This window comes from Anguilla rostrata, chromosome 5, assembly GCF_018555375.3.
Source record: "Anguilla rostrata isolate EN2019 chromosome 5, ASM1855537v3, whole genome shotgun sequence".
NCBI classification, from domain to species: domain Eukaryota; kingdom Metazoa; phylum Chordata; class Actinopteri; order Anguilliformes; family Anguillidae; genus Anguilla; species Anguilla rostrata.
In genome coordinates this window covers 59,142,681-59,160,360 of record NC_057937.1, presented here as the reverse complement: position 1 = coordinate 59,160,360, position 17,680 = coordinate 59,142,681, and the positions used below count along the sequence as shown (strand labels likewise).

Below are 17,680 nucleotides of genomic sequence, written 5' to 3'. Positions count from 1 at the left end.
GTGTGCGTTTCCCTGTACGAGACGGTCACGGGGTCCACGGAGGCGGAGATGCCCCACCACTGGTACACGGACCAGCGCTTCGCCCTCTTCGTCCTGTGCGTCGTCCTCATCCTCCCCCTCTCCATCCCCAAGGAAATCGGCTTCCAGAAGTACACCAGGTGAGCCGGCGACGTCGTCCTGCGTCATCGCCAGAGCAGATTTCGTTTACTTTTCCGGACCGTACCTTTCTCACCCAGCTCGTGCTTTCCAGGCCATAACCTACAAACAGGGTCGGGCCTTTCGTTTGCTAAATGCACTGAGCTAATATGAAAATCAGTGTAAGTAGGAGAGAAATGTCACGTTTATTCTGTCGCGGCGGCCAGCAAAGTCGCGGCCGTGACCTGTGATGGTTACGTCCTGTCCTAATCAGGTTCCTCAGGGAGGAGGAAGGACGGATGTGGGCTGAATCTGAGATGATTGTGCTGGATTTTTCTCCGCCTGTGCCGACCGCCTCTGTTCCCTGTGCGCAGTATTTTAGGTACTCTCGCCGCAACGTACCTGACCGTGGCCATAATCGTGAAATATTACATGAAGGAAGAACACACCGCTATCATCACGCCTACGTACACCAATGGGTAAGTGTGTAAGTGTGTGTGTGTGTGTGTGTTTTGGGTGTGTGTGCGCTTGTATGTTTTGCATCTGGACAAGGACACCTCTGTGCGCAAGGCAGTATCCGTTTGCATTACTGAACTGCGGTTTCTGAGTGTGTGTGTGTGTGTGCATGCGTGTGTGTTTATGCATGCATGTGTGCTTTTGTGTGCGTGCATGCGTGAGTTTGTGCGTGTGTGTGCGTGTGTGTGTGTGAAGGTCTCGACAGGTTCTGGTTAATGCCACAGCATGCCTCCAGGCCAAACCGGTGCTGTCTCTCCAAGTAAAGTATAACACGTCAGCCCAAACAGCGGACTGCGTTACAGTTCATAAATAATGCTGACAGAACACTCGGCCCTCAGGGCTGGGGGGGTCAAGCAGGCCCAGCATCCCCGCCTGCTTTCCACTTCAAGGGCCTTTCTCTACCTGGCCAATCACCCCCAAGCCCCCCACCCCCCCCCCCATGCTCCACTGCCCCCCTCACCCATCCCCCCTCGCCCTGACCCCGCCCGCATTTCCCGCCTCTGAGCTGTGAACTCAATTAGAGGCCCTCTCCTTTCAGTCTGTCCGTGCGATTGGCAGGTCGTCTGAAACCGGGGCTCTCATAGGTCAGAGCCCAGGTGGCTCCCCGGAGACACAGTCTCACTTTATTTTTGTGTCATTTTTTATTGATACGTTTATTGTTGTGTGTTTTTTTATGTGTGTGTGTGTTTGTTTGTTTTTTTTTTTTTCTCCGCAGAGTGAGTTCATGGGCTTCCATGTTCAGCGTCATTCCGACCATCTGCTTCGGGTTTCAGGTGAGTCCTGTTTGCTCGCCTTTCCCTCCCGAAGCCCAGCTGCCCCGGAGTATTTCCCCGAAAAATGATCTGCTCACCCACCTTCAGCCACCCCCACCTTGGCCCCCCTCCCCAAAAAAAAAAAGAAATAAATTTAATCTTGGCCCCAAAATATTGTCTTTGTGTGCTTGTCGTTACATTACGTTACAGGCATTTAGCAGACGCTCTTATCCGTATCTGATCCAGAATGAGGGTTATTTCTCCTGTGTTAGAGAGTGTGGGTATCCAGGGGCGACGCAGTGCAAAGATTTACTGTTCCAACCCGTGGTATTTATAGAGAGAATTCGTTTATTAAAGCGGAGGGGTTTTTTTTTTCTTCAGTGAGGCGAGTTGGCATTCTGAGGATTTGGCTTGTTTAAACTTTCTGAGCGTGGTCAGGCACTCTGATGTTGGAGCTTGTTAAACAGTGTTCTCAATCCCAGGCCTGGAGAAAAGGTCACGGTGAATAGAAAAAAAATGCTTAATTTTCCTGGTAACTGGTGTGTGGGTTCCTTTGACTGTGCGGCTCATGGGGCAGTATAGCTCAGGAGGTAAGACCGATTGTCTGGCAGTCGGAGGGTTGCCGGTTCAAACCCCGCCCTGGGCATGTCGAAGTGTCCTTGAGCAAGACACCTAACCCCTAACCCCTAACTGCTCTGGCGAATGAGAGGCATCAATTGTAAAGCGCTTTGGATAAAAGCGCTATATAAATGCAGTCCATTTACCATTTACCAGTTCCCATGATGCAACGCTGTGGGTCTCAACCTTAATCCTGGAGGGTTGCTGGTTCTGCTGATTTCGGTTTTCGCCTTAAAATCCGTTACCATTTCAGACCCAAGGTGTAGGCAAAGCAATAAACCGCTCTAATTGATAAGTTAATTTATAAATTAAAGCAGTTTATTAATGTATCAGTTAAACTGCTTTAATTGATACATTTACTGCTGAGTAATAATGAAGACCAGCAGGCTCTCTAGGACCAGGGTCTCTAGGACCAGACCAGCACTGATTTTAACTGATTTTAAGGTGCAAGATCACAAATATGTGCTTAGAATGTTCTGGAACTGGACATTCCAGTGTTGCTGATGTCACAACCACCGCTGGTAATTGAAAGCACTGGAGTTCTAGAGCACCGACTTAAACGTTTTTTATTTTAAATTCCAAGAACCTAACGAAGGGCTTAAATGGACGAGGAAAAAAACCCACAACCCTCCAGTCCCGGGGTCTCAGGCCCGTGATGTGGCACCTCATGGCGGCATATATATGTGAAATAGGAGGTGTAAATCACGTGAAACCGATGAACGACTGGGGCCTACTCCGGCTTTTTGTTTTTTTGTGTGCCGCAGTGTCACGAGGCCTGCATCGCCATCTACAGCAGCATGGAGAACAAGAAGCTCTCCCACTGGGTGCTCATCTCGGTGGTCTCCATGTTCTTCTGCCTGCTCATCTACTCCCTCACAGGTGAGCCCGCCCACCCACTGTTAGTCACAAGGTTCGAAGACCGCTATTGGTCAGTGCAGTCCAGTCCTGCTACGCACCATCTTCTGTAAAAAAAAATTTAAAAAAAATACAAAAAACATAAAAAAAATTTTCTGAAGGCTCTGGTTATACTGAATATTCCTTTTATACTGACATTCTACTCCATTATAAATCTGATATTTCACTGAAGATATTTAACTCCTACGGGAGTTTTCCGCACCATGAACGCATAGATTGTGAACGCAATCTATGTCCAGCCTGTCAATCACATTTTGCTCTATTGACATGGCTGTCACCCCCCCGCCCCATTTGCAGGGGTCTTTGGATTCTTGACGTTTGGGAAGGAGGTTGCAGCGGACATCCTGATGTCGTACCCGGGCGACGACGTCGTCATGATCGTCGCTAGGCTACTCTTTGGAATTTCCATCATCACCATCTATCCCATCATCCTGCTGCTGGGCAGGTACGGTGGAGCCGCCGCTGATGTCATCAGAGTGGGACGCCGGAAGGGTCGTCCTGGCGCTAGTGTAGTCTCTACCGGACGCCATACTGGTCAAGGCAGAGCAACATGCCTCGAAAAGAATGGGCGGTTAATGAGGGTCTGTATCTTACTGTGGCGTATGACTATCACATATTAATATGCGATTAATCAGGGTCTGTATCTTACTGTGGTGTATGACTATCACATATTAATGTGTAATTAATGAGGTTCTGTACCTTACTGTGACGTATGACTATCACATATTAATGTGTAATTAATGAGGTTCTGTACCTTACTGTGACGTATGACTATCACATATTAATGTGTAATTAATCATCAGGATCTGTATCGTACTGTGATGTATGACTTCCACACATTAATGTGTAATTAATCAGGTATTGTATCTTACTGAGGTACAGTGTATGACTTCTGCCCATTATATGTGATTAATCTAGTTCTGTACCTTACTGTGGTACAGTATGTGATTTCCACACATTAATGTGTGATTAATGTGTGTGTGAGTATGAGTGTGAGTGTGTTTGCATGTGCGTGTGTGAGTCAGTATGAGTGTGAGTGTGTTTGCATGTGCGTGTGTAAGTATGAGTGTGTGTGTGTGTGTGTGTGCGTGCGTGGGCGTGTGTGTGTGTGTGTAAATTTGAGTGTGTGTGTGTGTGTTCCCTTGTGCATGTGTAAGTATGAGTATGCATGTGGGTTTATGTGTCTCTGGCCATTGTCCGCTCAGGTCAGTGATTCAGGACCTGCTGCTGCGTTGCCGTCGGCGACACGCCGTGGTAACGCAGTCCTATGAGAACCGCAGCCGCGTGGTGCTGACGGTGGCCTGGACCGCCGTCACCCTCCTCATCGCCATCTTCGTCCCCGACATGAGCGAGGTCATCAGCGTCATCGGGGGCATCAGCGCCTTCTTCATCTTCATCTTCCCAGGTTCAGTAGGGCCGTCCCACCCGCTCCCACATACGTGTGCACGTACACGCGAATATGCAGGCGCGCGCACGCTCTTACACGCACTCATACGTACACCTACTTGCACACACACACACACACCAGACCTGGGTCAAATACGTATTTGTTTCGGATTCAAATACTTTTCTACGCTTCACTGATCTTGTCTGGTGTATTGGAACCGATGACATACTCTCAAAAAGTGCAATCCCTGCCTTCTGGCCATATTGGCAGGCTCAGTTACACCAGGCAAGAGGAATAGAGCGCAGAAAAGTATTTGAATCCAAAACAAATATGTATTTGACCCAGATCTGACACACGCTCAATATGGATGTTAATACCTTAAAAAATAGTCTGCAATTTAACCTCATATTTATTGTTCCATTTAAAATCCAGTGTGCTGGAGTGTACAGAGCTACAAAAATGATGTCGCTGTCCAAATGCTTATGCCATGCGCTGTGTACATGCAGTCACCTGCTGTCACTGACAGATCAGACGCGTTCACACGCTAAATGCTAACCGCTAAGCTAATTAGCCTCATGGTGAGAGGTTACTGCCCTGTTTCTATAACCTGGTCCTGACTGGGGCCGGTCAGTTTCCTCTGCTTCTCCTGCGTCTGTCTTCTCTGATTTTTTTTTGCCGTCCCGACGATCCCCCTAATCAACATTTCCCTTTTCCGTGTGTGTGTGTGTCCCCCGCAGGTCTGTGCTTAATATTCTCCATGCAGACAGAGCCTGTGTCTCCCAGGACAAAGTGAGTGTTTGGGGGGTTGGGGGGGTTGGGGGGGTAGGGTGGGGGGGTGGGGCGGGGGGTGGGTGTGAGGGTGGGAGCACACTCGTCAGCTATTGCAATGTGCTGATGTGTACATTACATTACAGGCATTTAGCGGACGCTCTTATCCAGAGAGACTTAGTGACCTTTTTACACAGCATTTACACTGCATCCATTTATGCAGCTGGATGTATACTGAAGCGGGTTTAAGTACCTTGCTGAAGGGTACAACGGCTGTGTCTTACCATGGGAACCGAACCTGTGTTCGACCCGTGGCCAGCTCCTTACCCATTACTGTACACTGCCACCCCTGATGCCATATGCCGTCATGTATGTAACGAAGCTGCACATTCACGCGTTCACACGCACACATGAATGTGTATGTGAATGCATGAATGTTTCACTTCATCACCGTGGTAACGCCCATAGCAACAACTGTCGGGATAAACTGGCCAATCCGAACACAGGGGGCGCTCCCGGTATTTTGTATGGCTTCTTGTCACTTTTTTCGAGGGCGGGCCTAAGCTAGTGACATTTTTCCCACGCAGCTTTACAAATGAACAGTTGTGACTTAATTAAATCACTCCATTATCGAGGCAAACATTAGTCTAGCGGTGGCCTACTTCAATGGCTCCCCAATCCTGGTCCTGGGGGACCCCCCTTGTGTGCACTGGTTTTTGTTCCAACCTCTATTGCAATCCCTGAATTTTTAACAAGCTGTTAAGTTTTCTTAATTAGGTGCTGTTTGTGTTTAGAGGGATTATTTATCTTAAGCCACACTATGTCAGAAGTAGCTATGCGTTCAATGAAGAACAGAAGTCCTATATCCACAGTGTGCTGTATTGCAAACAATCACATAAAAGAGGTAACTAAATAATTTAACAGATCAAATAAAGAGGGAGTTGAATCAGTAGGTTCCTAATTGGTGAATGTGGAGGCAAAAAAAAAGCAGCATTCTTTTTTTCCAATACAAACGTGCAAATATCATGCATCTATTCTGAAGGAATTAGGAAAAACCCATTCATTTCTCCAAAAAGGCAAACAAATCTGAAGGAAAGGACGACATGACGTCTGAGGCCTGTTTGCTGAAGTTCCCATTCTCTGTGTCTGCGTCTCTCTTTCTCTCATCCCTCTCTTTCCCCTCTTTCTTTCGGTCCCCCTCTTTTCTCCAGGATTGTTTTGACGACGTGGGGCGCGATCACCGTCCTGTGCGGAGCCTTCATCTTCGGCCAGAGCACCACAATCGCTGTCATGGAGCTGTTCAACAAGTTTTAATCATCACCATCATCATCCTCGTTATCAACATCATAATTAGAACCACCATCATGGAGCTCCTCAGCAAGTTGTAATGGTGGCCATCCCCATCACTACCACCCTTATCATCATCATCATCACCATCATCACCATCATCATAATTATCATCATCATCGTCGTCATCACTTTGATGGACCTCCTTTGACAAGTCTGCTCTCGCCAGCTCGGAGGCCTCCAGTGAAATTTTAATCTGGATGAATTTTTGTGTTGAAAGCACCTCAATCCACAGGCCAACATCGCCATCAAGGTTGGCCCCCTTGGGCGCTCCAGGATCATGGGTCTCTATGTACAACTCCTGCCTCCACCCCAGCTAATACCGTTAGGCCTTTTTTTTTTTACTGTTAGCCTCAGGCGGTTCCTTATGCTGCTGGAACACGGTTCTGGGAACACCAATCAGGTGAGAGCAAGGGTTCATGGACCGTAGAAAGAGGGGGAGGAGCTATTACGTGCTGTCTGTGGTTTTGCTGCTTTGAACCCAATCTGTGTTTTTGTTGACGGTGAGTGTGTCTGCTTGATTGACAGCCCGTGGAAGTGCTGCTCTCGTTTTGGGGTTCGTGAAAGGTCACGCTGTTTGTGTTCCTCTTCCAATCTCACACAACGATTTTTAAGAACGGCCGAAGGATTAGCCTTAATAGACAACCGAAATGATTCCTTCATTTTTATTTCATTATTTGGGGGATATGTGTTGAAGGTTTTGAGGAAAAAACATGTTTTTTGTGTATTTAGAGGGTGCATAAATTTGTCCTAAACATTGCAAGGCCCCCACCATTGTGGAAAAAATTGGGTCCAAGGTGAAGGTGGGTTGTACTGGATTATGACACCGGTATGCAAATATTATTCTAGAACTTCATCTTAGGATTCCACAGAATGTTTGCTTAAAGCTGCAATACATTAAATCTAGATCTTGTATCAGATTTAGAAAATCTCAACAGAAAGAATGAGAGAGAATACCTGGAATGGATTTAGAGGACATTCTGACCATTGACTACAAATTTACATGTTATCAATCCTGAACATACCAAGCGTGTTCACTGGATGAATGTGAAGGTTTACTTCCGTGGATAGATTCTCCGGCAACCACGTGGAACAGGTGTGTGACTGCCATTTAGGGAAGGAAAAGAAATGCGCTAACAAGTTTCATTTCAAGTTTTCAATAAAAAAAAAAAAATGTATTCCTTCATTTCTTTGGTAATAATATGTCTGGAATTATACGTTTTATGGATGACAAATGTTTTAACTGTGTATTTTACTAGTCGTTGTGAGTTTACTGTATGTGTGTGTGTCTGGGGGGGTATGTTTTTATGGATTAATATATGTATATTCAAATTGTTTTCCTGGTCTGAAATCCATTCAGAAGTACTTCATGTGGTTTGGAGGGTCATGAATTTTATAGTGGTGGTTCATAAGCACACAAGAACAGGAGGTAAATCAATGACAGGATTTTACAGGGTTTTATCCCAGTACATTAGCTTTATTGGTTCTGAGCATCATCACTCTACATGAGCTAGAATTTAAACAATGTTCAGACGAAATATATCACTTGCATCCCCGCTGTAAGTCTCTACGCTCAGTTTAAGAGAGAAAGCAAGTTTACAGAAACATACAGAAGTATAGGAATAACTGTTCAATCAAAGCCATAAAAGTGAAAACGTGTCATTCTCTGTATCGGACGTACAGTACATTTTCTATTTTTTTTTATTTTTTTTCGTCAGTCAAAGGATTATTATAAAAGAAAAGTAAGAAATGCACAAAAACCCATTAAAAGTAGCACAGCTAATTTCTACGCCAAGTAAGATACAGTACGTTTAGGAGAACATGCACCAATTCTAAAGTGAAAGAGAGAGAGAGAGAGTCGGAGGGAAGGAATAAAAGAAAACGTTTTGGAGAACGTTGCCCCGCTGTTTCGTGCACAGCCGAGCACCCAAAGCTGACGTCCAGAGGTCATGCAGAGGAGCTGGGGACACGGTTTTTCAAGATGGTCGCCCCCACGCCTGCAAGCCGGGTCCAACAAAACCCAAAAAGTAAACAAAACCCAAAAAATAAATAAATAAAAAACATCCCCTGTCTATCCCTGAACCTCCGCTCGCTTGCTGTCTGACAGGGCTCAGCCAAAATATCGAGGGCCTGATGATGTGACGTCTCGCAGTGACCAGAATCTAGAGCCCGGGCCAGGCGGGGAGGCGGGGAGGCAGGCCCCATTGGTCAGAACAGTCCTGTCAATCTGTGATGTCATAAACGCGAGACACTTTGGTTGTGGTGTGGGCTTCCAGTTTCTGGTCATGCGATGAGCAGTACTACGGCTTACTCTGTTAGTAAGAAAATGTGCAGACAGAAAAGAGTGAGTGAGAGAGAGAGAGAGAGAAAAAGAGAGTGAGAGACCTAGCTCTACTCCATGAGTTTCATCCTTGGTCATCAGCCAGGAGGGAAATGTCATGAAGACTGTTGGTAATGATTTTACGATAAACTGTTCGTTTAAGATAAAACTAAGACAAAATCCTTTCAGTTTTATATATTTAATCTTCTTTCCATATATATTTCTGTATATATTTTATTTAGTAAATTAGCGTATTCATATACATTGTGCTTGTAAGACTGGGTCTAGGGCAGGGAGGGGTGCAGGGATACCTCTCAGTGTAGATCGGAGTGCTGGGGGGGGGGGGGTGCGGGGGGGTGAGCTCATTGATTATTAATTTATTCTTCCTTTACCGATCTCAGACACATTATAAAGGCCTTTGAGACCCTACGGCCCCTTTGCTGTGTTTCAGTATGCTATCTGACAGACAAGGGGGGGGGGGTGTTTGGAGACCTGTTACAAAAAGAAGTGAAGACTGAGGAGAGGGAATTCTGTATGGGACAGAGAGGGGACGGGGGTGGGGGTAAAGAGAAGAGGGGTAATTCAGGCTTCTGCAGAGAGAGGGGTTCTGGGCCAGGGGGTGGGGCCTGGGAAGGGGGGGGGGCGGACCTGCCCAGAGGCTCCGCCCACATCAGTCTCTGTTCAGGGTGCACCAGGCAGCTGTGTAAAGAAGGAGAGAGAGGGAGGGAGGGAGGGAGAGAGAGAGAGGGGGGATTCAGTGAGATGGAAGCAGACAGCTACAGGTTTCGGTCAGGATGGGACTGCGGTGGGTTTGGGGTTGGCTTCATGGAGTCGAGTGGGTCAGGTAGAGGTAGACAAAAGTGAGGCTGCTGTACATCACATAAAACAATTCAGCATTTCATAGGCACTCTAAACCAGAGGCACTTACGCCACGGGATCCATCGTCTACACAGCGAGGTATTTTTACCTGTGCGGTACAGGTAAAGTTCCGTGCTCAAGGGCACAACCGGAGTGCCCCGGCTGGGGAATTGAACCCGCAACCCTTTCAGCCAGAAGCCCCGTTTTCCAAACATGCAGTGCTGCCGTGCCGCCACTCCCAAACAGCAGGGGGCGGCGTGGCACTCACCTGGCACAGCGACGGTGGAGACGGTCTCCGGCTGGCACAGCGTGTCCACTTTGACGTGCTGGAAGGCCTTACAGGCCGCCGTCTGCAGGTGCCTGGGGGGGGGGGGGGGGGGGGGGGGAGAGCCGTGAAACCGCAGTGTACAGGCTAACAGACAGAACAGCACAGGCGCACACACACACACATACACATCAGCGCACACTGACACACACACACACACACATCAGCGCACATTGACACACACACACACACACACACACACACATCAGCGCACACTGACACACACACACACATCAGCGCACACACACACAACACACATCAGCGCACACACACACACACACATCAGCGCACACACACACAAGACACATCGAGCACACACCACACACACACACACATCAGCGCACACTGACACACACACACACACATCAGCGCACACACACACATACACACATCAGCACACCACACACCACTCGCGCACACACATCAGCGCACACTCACACACACACACCAGCGCACACACATCAGCGCACACTCACACACACACATCAGCGCACACACACCAGCGCACACAAATCACACACACACACACACACTCTCACACACACACACACACACACAACACACACCAGCGCGCACACACACACACTCACACACACACACATGCACACACACACACACCAGCGCACACACACACACACACACACACACACACACACACACCAGCGCACACACACACACACACACACACACACACACACACACAGCGCACACACACACACACACAGCACACACACACACATACAACACCAGCGCACACACACACACACCAGCACACACACACACACAACATCACCAGCGCACACACACACACACACACACACACACACACAGCCCACACACACACACACACACACACACACATACACACACAGCGCACACACACACACACACACACACACACACAGCCACACACACACACACCAGCGCACACACACACACACACACACACACACACACACACACACACGCGCACACACACACACACACACAGCGCACACACAGGTCCCCATTTTCCTTCCCACCGTACAGCGCAGGAGTCGGGGGGTGGGGGGGCAGGTGGGCATTCATTAATATCTGATAGTGACAGATGTGGGTCACCTGTGATGGGACAACCTGGGAGCGAGGGAGAAACGCCCCCCCCCCCAATATAGCCCGCGCCAAACCCCCTGCTCCTGAGCTCCAATGTGAATGTGTTCATTATACACACTCCTGCCCAACAGCTTAGACTACATCCCGCATCGAATTAGGGCGCGAAGGGCGAACTGTTTCCCCCTCCGGAACGCCCAGACCAGAGGGATCAACACACCCACCCACCACGGCTCCTTCCAGGAGACAACACTTAAGGTGATATAAAATATAATAGAGATATAATAATAACAATAATAATAATAATAATAATAATTTACTGCTTCCATTCGTCTTCTCCGTCCCAGAACTCATACACGACAAAGGACACTCCGTCTGGCAGGCGAACCGCAGTCACGCTGGAAGGAGGGAGAGAGAGAGAAAGAAAGAGAGAAAGGGGATGAAGGGTGGAAAAAGGGAGATGACAGAAAATGAGAGAATGGAAAGGAGGGAAAGAAGAAAGGGTGGGGAAATGACAGGAAAAAAGAAGGGTGGGAAGGGGGGGGGGAGAAGCTCAATTTCACCCGTTTGAGAACAGCATCAATTTCCCTGAAGCAACATCCTCGATACATTATTTCTCTCAGAAAACAATATTTCAATTCAAATCAATTTTCCTTTAAAGGCATGGAAATTTTTCTCTCTGCAGTAACTCATAAACAAATAAAAACAATGGGGGGGGGGGGGGCGAGGGGGGAGGGGATGACAAATGGAACAGACACACTTCGTTTGTATGAGTTACATCTTCGTCTGACAGCTGAGACACTGGCATATTCTTTGCAGGAGTCTCTGGATTCAGCAAGGGCTTGTTTTAGCTGCGAAAATTCCACAAGGCGGTTTCTTTTTTAGGCATGCCACTAGGTGGCAGTGATGCGCCAGGCATTTTGCGCATCTCCCGGCATGTGGAACCATTGCGGGGGGGGGGGGGGGGGGGGGGGGTTGAGGGCGCTGGAAATGCCGATGCACTGAAATACGGTGTAACTGTGCAAGGCATCTACCACACACGATGCCTTAGGAAAGCACAGAAAATCATAAGAGACTTCAGCCACCCAGGCTATGGTCTGTTCTCGCTGCTGCCGTCTGGCAGACGCTACCGGAGCATCCGGGCACGGACGACCAGACTCACAAACAGTTTTTTCCCCCAGGCCATCAGGCTTCTCAACCAGCAACATTAATCTCAGGGATCACATTGATCACATGACCTCCTGTGTATGCTATGTACGTTCAATGTACAATCTTACGCACATATTCATCAGCACTCCTGCACTTTATATGGTTAATATTTAAATATTTAATACTCCTATTCTCACTGTCCACATCCCCCCATCTGTACAGGCTGGTACTTATTTGCTGCTAATATTTAATACTATGTTTGATATTATGTATATTTTAGATATTTTTTGATATATTTTAGATATTTTTTGATATTTTTGCTCTTGCTCCTACGTAGTTGCTGCCTGCCATGTCATAAGCATTTCTTTGCTCAGAATGACCTGTGTTATACTGTGCACTTGACAAATAAAAATAAAAAAAACACTTTGAACTACTTTTATCAGGTCTTATTGCCCTGCCAGGTCTTATTGCCCTGCCAGGTCTTATTGCCCTGCCAGGTCTTATTGGCAGGGCGCGTGTGTGTGCGTGTGTGTTTGTGCTCATTTATCAAACAAAGATGCCAAAAGGAAAATCCAGTGGAGGAGGGAGTTTGGGGGTGGGGGTGGGGGGGACCCTACGGACACACAGCCTCTGCTTTAGAGCTGTCGTTTTGGGAGATTTAGAAACAGGCTTTTAAAAAAAAAAAAATTTAAGTGCCTTGTTCTGTTTGCTTAGCTCCTGTGAACTGACTCTCCTGGTTCTGTATCCATGTGAGAGGCTAATTCTACACTTCCCCCTTCCCTCTCCCTCTCCCCCTTCTCTCTCTCTCTTTCTGAGGGAGTGTGGTGTTCACGGTACACTAGCTCCTGACATCTTCCTGTCTTATTTTCTTTCTTTTTTTTTTTTTTGCTGACGGGGATGGTTCTAGGATCCGGATTCATCCTCCTAATGAGGCTTTTGAAGCAGACCAGGATGGGACCACTGCCCCAGCCCCCAGCCCCCACCCTCCTCCGCTCACCCCTCTCCACCGTCATAACCCCCCACCCCCTCCCCCCCCCCCCCGGGGGTTCACCCGTCCACACCAGAGCCACAGGGAGGAGTTTTTTCAGGCTTCAGTGGGCTCTATTCAGAAAGCCGCTGCCATGGCCCCCCCACCCCATCCTACCCTACCCTGTCCTGTTCCATAGGGAATTCAGTTATTTTCCACCAACCCCCCCCCCCACGGCCCCCACACCCACTGGCAAGGTCATTCCAATGTTTGCTCATTGACTTATTTATTCATTTCTATTTGTCACTAACCCACTCTCCTGAGCTGGGGCTGGGCGGGGAAGGGGGGGGGGGCAGGGTTTGGAGGTGGTGGCGTATGTTCCCACTCTCTCTCCCTCCTCTCCTCTATCCCTTTTCCCGCTGATCTCTTTTTTTCCCCTCTCTCCTCCCTTGTACTCCCTCTCTTTCCTCCCCCAGGTCAGAACTCGGTGGCAACGGCCCGACTGCACCGCGGTTCGTTGGATGAACCGCTGGAGCCACAGAGCCCGGGCAGCGCAAAGCTACTGGGACAGGGTGGAGATGGGGGGGGGGGTCAATACCATGAGGGGAGCCGAAACACATTTGGAGAACAAGCCGATTTCTTTCAGGAAGCAGGTTATATTGCCAGCTACTCTCCGGCCAAATGGAATGACGGCCATTTGGACAGACACAGGGACAGAGAGTGACCAGCTAGTCAGAGAGAGGGTAGGGTAAAGGACAACACTGGGAAACAGGCAGACAAGGTAGTAGAGGTAAACAGTGGCCAGTTCGACAGATGGACACAGGGACAGAGAGTGACCAGCTTGTCAGAGAGAGGGTAGGGTAAAGGACAACACTGGGAAACAGGCAGACAAGGTAGTAGAGGTAAACAGTGGCCAGTTCGACAGATGGACACAGGGACAGAGAGTGACCAGCTTGTCAGAGAGAGGGTAGGGTAAAGGACAACACTGGGAAACAGGCAGACAAGGTAGTAGAGGTAAACAGTGGCCGTCGACAGATGGACACAGGGACAGAGAGTGACCAGCTTGTCAGGGAGAGGGTAGGGTAAAGGACAACACTGGGAAACAGGCAGACAAGGTAGTAGAGTAAACAGGGCCAGTTGACAGAGGACACAGGGACAGAGAGTGACCAGCTTGTCAGAGAGAGGGTAGGGTAAAGGACAACACTGGGAAACAGGCAGACATGGTAGTAGAGGTAAACAGTGGCCAGTTCGACAGATGGACACAGGGACAGAGAGTGACCAGCTTGTCAGAGAGAGGGTAGGGTAAAGGACAACACTGGGAAACAGGCAGACATGGTAGTAGAGGTAAACAGTGGCCAGTTCGACAGATGGACACAGGGACAGAGAGTGACCAGCTTGTCAGAGAGAGGGTAGGGTAAAGGACAACACTGGGAAACAGGCAGACAAGGTAGTAGAGGTAAACAGTGGCCAGTTCGACAGATGGACACAGGGACAGAGAGTGACCAGCTTGTCAGAGAGAGGGTAGGGTAAAGGACAACACTGGGAAACAGGCAGACAAGGTAGTAGAGGTAAACAGTGGCCAGTTCGACAGATGGACACAGGGACAGAGAGTGACCAGCTTGTCAGAGAGAGGGTAGGGTAAAGGACAACACTGGGAAACAGGCAGACATGGAGAGGTAAACAGTGGCCAGTTCGACAGATGGACACAGGGACAGAGAGTGACCAGCTAGTCAGAGAGAGGGTAGGGTAAAGGACAACACTGGGAAACAGGCAGACAAGGTAGTAGAGGTAAACAGTGGCCAGTTGGACAGACGGACACAGGGACAGAGAGTGACCAGCTAGTCAGAGAGAGGGTAGGGTAAAGGACAATGCTGGGAAACAGACAGACATGGAGAGGTAAACAGTGGCCAGTTCTAAAAATATACATTCCGATAAATAATGGTGGCGGTCCTCACTGGAAGCAGTCTCTTTGGGCTGAGACGTTCTTCAGGTACTGTTTCAGGGCCTCACAGAACTCCCCCAGGTGCTTCTGGGATACGGTCATCTCCTGACGAATCAGATAGAGGGACTTGGGGGGATGGGAGGAGGGAGGGAGAGAGAGAGAGAGAGAGAGAGAGGGAGAGGAGGAAGATATTGGGAGCTGTCAGTCAAAAACTGTTCCCACTTTGTCCCATTTCTGCCCCATTTTGTCTCATTTTATCGCTGGTGAAACATTGGTCCGATTGCTCTGCCACAGATTCCTCAGAATGAAATACCGATCAATCAACACCGTCAATCAAATAAAGCTGACAGCTCATGAAAGAACAGTTTAAAAATTAAAAATAATAAATATCTACCCACCTATTCAGCGAGTCTGCATTGAACACATTCACTGACTTCACTCCGATCTATTTGAGTCGACTCTCACCCAGCTCAGAATGAGTCTGCAGTAACCTTCAGCCATCATAGAGACCTCTGACTCATGGGGCAAAACGCTTGACTGACACTTCCAACCTATCTGGGATTAATTACCACAAAGTGCCACAATGGTACGAACAAAAAGGGACCTTCCTGTTTGAAGTGGGGGAATTAATCGAATTTCCAGGATACCAGGCGGTGGGCGGGGCTATTTGATCACAGTGCAGGGGAAGTTTTGCTGTGTGCAAGAATGGGTTACCATGAGAGCAGCCCCCCCCCCCCATTGCACTCTGGGTACTGGGCTAATAATGGTAAGAATTATAAACCTGATGACACCCCAGCCTGTGACTGTCTCCTTCTCTACCCCCCTCCAATCCCTAAATAGACTCCATCCTCCTTCTCTTTCTTTCATCTCCTCCTCCTGACTCCTCCCCCAACACCGGCAACTACCTGTCAGGCAGGCAGTCAATCAACCAATCAATGAAAATCTTGGTTGCCAGGGCGATGAGCTACCCGTGACAGACCGGCACCCATAAAACAGTCTGTCCATGAGAGGCCACAGGTGAGGGTCACAGGTGGGGGCCACAGGTGAGAGGCCACAGGTGAGGGTCACAAGTGGGGGCCACAGGTGAGAGGCCACAGGTGAGGGTCAAAGGGAAACTGGGAGCATAGGGGATTGGGGGAGGACCCAAGGAGACCCTTACAGAAATATAATATTTGCAATAATTGGAAAATATATTGATGAATATATTTCACAGTAATGTATTAAAATATTTTACAAGCTCCTGAACACAACCCTAATCATGCTTCAACCCTAACCCTAGTGCCAACCCTAATCAACGACCAATTTAAAGCCTCAACCTAACTCCAGCCCTAAGAGCTCTCTAAAATGTTGAATAACCCATTTAAAATGAATGAAAAACAATATAAAAATCATTAATTCAATTTTTTTAAAGCAAAAGACTATGTTTCAAGTCATTTGTTTTGAAAAACATTTTTCACTAAAACAATATACAAATATATAAGCTACATGGCTACATCCTACTAGTGAAAAATTTTTAATCATCCAAAATCAAGGACTAACCCTTGTCCTAACCTTTTCTCAAGGTCCTGAACACAACCTTAATCTTGCCTCAACCCTAACCCAAACACATACTGTTTACTTAACCCTAACCCCAAGCCAAGTTCAACCCTAATATGAACCCTAAAGCCTTGTTCCCAAAGTTTGCTCATTTAAAATAGATTTAAAAAAACAACGTACATATCATTGATTCAATAAAATAAATGCAAAATGTGTTTCATCATTTAGTTTGAAAAACATGTTTCAGTGAAATAAATACTCAGATATGTTAGGTCATAGAGCTACACCATACTAACTAATTTACAATGTTTTTAATTTCATTTTAGCAGCAAAGGGTCAGGTTTCAGATTCAGATTCAGTTGTACGTTCTTGGACAGGTGTGTTAATCATTTGCATGTCATTTTTTTATTTTAGTTTTTATTTTAGTTACAATTTTCATTTGCCCTAATAGTCTCGGCCACAGCCCTCTGGAATCCACAGCAACCCAAAGCATTACATTTCCCATAACGTTGGTGCAACCTTATTCCCCGCACAGCTCCAGTGCTAACCCAGCGTACGGTCTCTGGTTCTTAGACCACTCTTTGAATGTCAGGGAAGACAGTAAACTTTAGTCAGGGAATGTTCCCAGCGTGCACACGTGTTCTGTTTCCTGGATGATCCTTGAAGGTTATCTGTAAGTTACAAGGATGGATGGATGGATGGTCATTAACTTTTAATATAAAATTATGTTAGAAATGCTAAGCAGTTATGCTCTCTCATTGCATTTGTACAGAACACTCTTAAAATGTATTTGATGGGTATACTCTACAGATGTTGACTAATTTAATAAATAATAGCTATCAGCAGTTGTGAATGGCAAGAAAATAATTTTTATTTTTTATTATTTTTTCCATTTTGTGTTCCCTAAGACAATGGCTTTTTCATTAATCTAAATGTATTTCTATTGGTGCCAGATCTTGCTGGCTGGGGCTTGGGGGGGTGGTTTTCGACTGAAACAGAGGGCAACACATAGACTTTTTGTTTAGGGCCCCCAAAAACCTTGGGCCGGCCCTGGATGCA

The 17,680-nt window shown here is 47.5% G+C and overlaps 2 protein-coding genes across 4 annotated transcripts in view; one reads left to right on the top strand and one right to left on the bottom strand.

The window, feature by feature from the left end:
* slc38a8a (solute carrier family 38 member 8a) overlaps nt 1–7,774 on the top strand; it is a 13,832-nt gene extending 6,058 nt beyond the window's left edge. The window contains exons 3-10 of the mRNA XM_064337424.1: nt 2–158; nt 510–614; nt 1,367–1,424; nt 2,786–2,900; nt 3,234–3,381; nt 4,142–4,341; nt 5,061–5,112; nt 6,303–7,774. Coding sequence (XP_064193494.1) covers nt 2–158; nt 510–614; nt 1,367–1,424; nt 2,786–2,900; nt 3,234–3,381; nt 4,142–4,341; nt 5,061–5,112; nt 6,303–6,405 — 938 coding nt within the window. The 3' untranslated portion in view covers nt 6,406–7,774. The remainder of the gene's footprint in view (nt 1; nt 159–509; nt 615–1,366; nt 1,425–2,785; nt 2,901–3,233; nt 3,382–4,141; nt 4,342–5,060; nt 5,113–6,302) is intronic.
* Nucleotides 7,775–7,883: 109 nt separating this feature from the next.
* Nucleotides 7,884–17,680, bottom strand: part of necab2 (N-terminal EF-hand calcium binding protein 2) — a 156,007-nt gene continuing 146,210 nt past the window's right edge. For 2 of the 3 annotated variants that reach the window (XM_064337426.1, XM_064337425.1), the window contains 4 exons: nt 15,099–15,211; nt 11,348–11,425; nt 9,885–9,976; nt 7,884–9,457 (listed from right to left, as the gene is read on the bottom strand). In XM_064337426.1, the coding sequence (XP_064193496.1) occupies nt 9,429–9,457; nt 9,885–9,976; nt 11,348–11,425; nt 15,099–15,211 (312 nt within the window). In that variant the 3' untranslated portion in view covers nt 7,884–9,428. The remainder of the gene's footprint in view (nt 9,458–9,884; nt 9,977–11,347; nt 11,426–15,098; nt 15,212–17,680) is intronic. The other variant, XM_064337427.1, reaches the window with a different exon arrangement.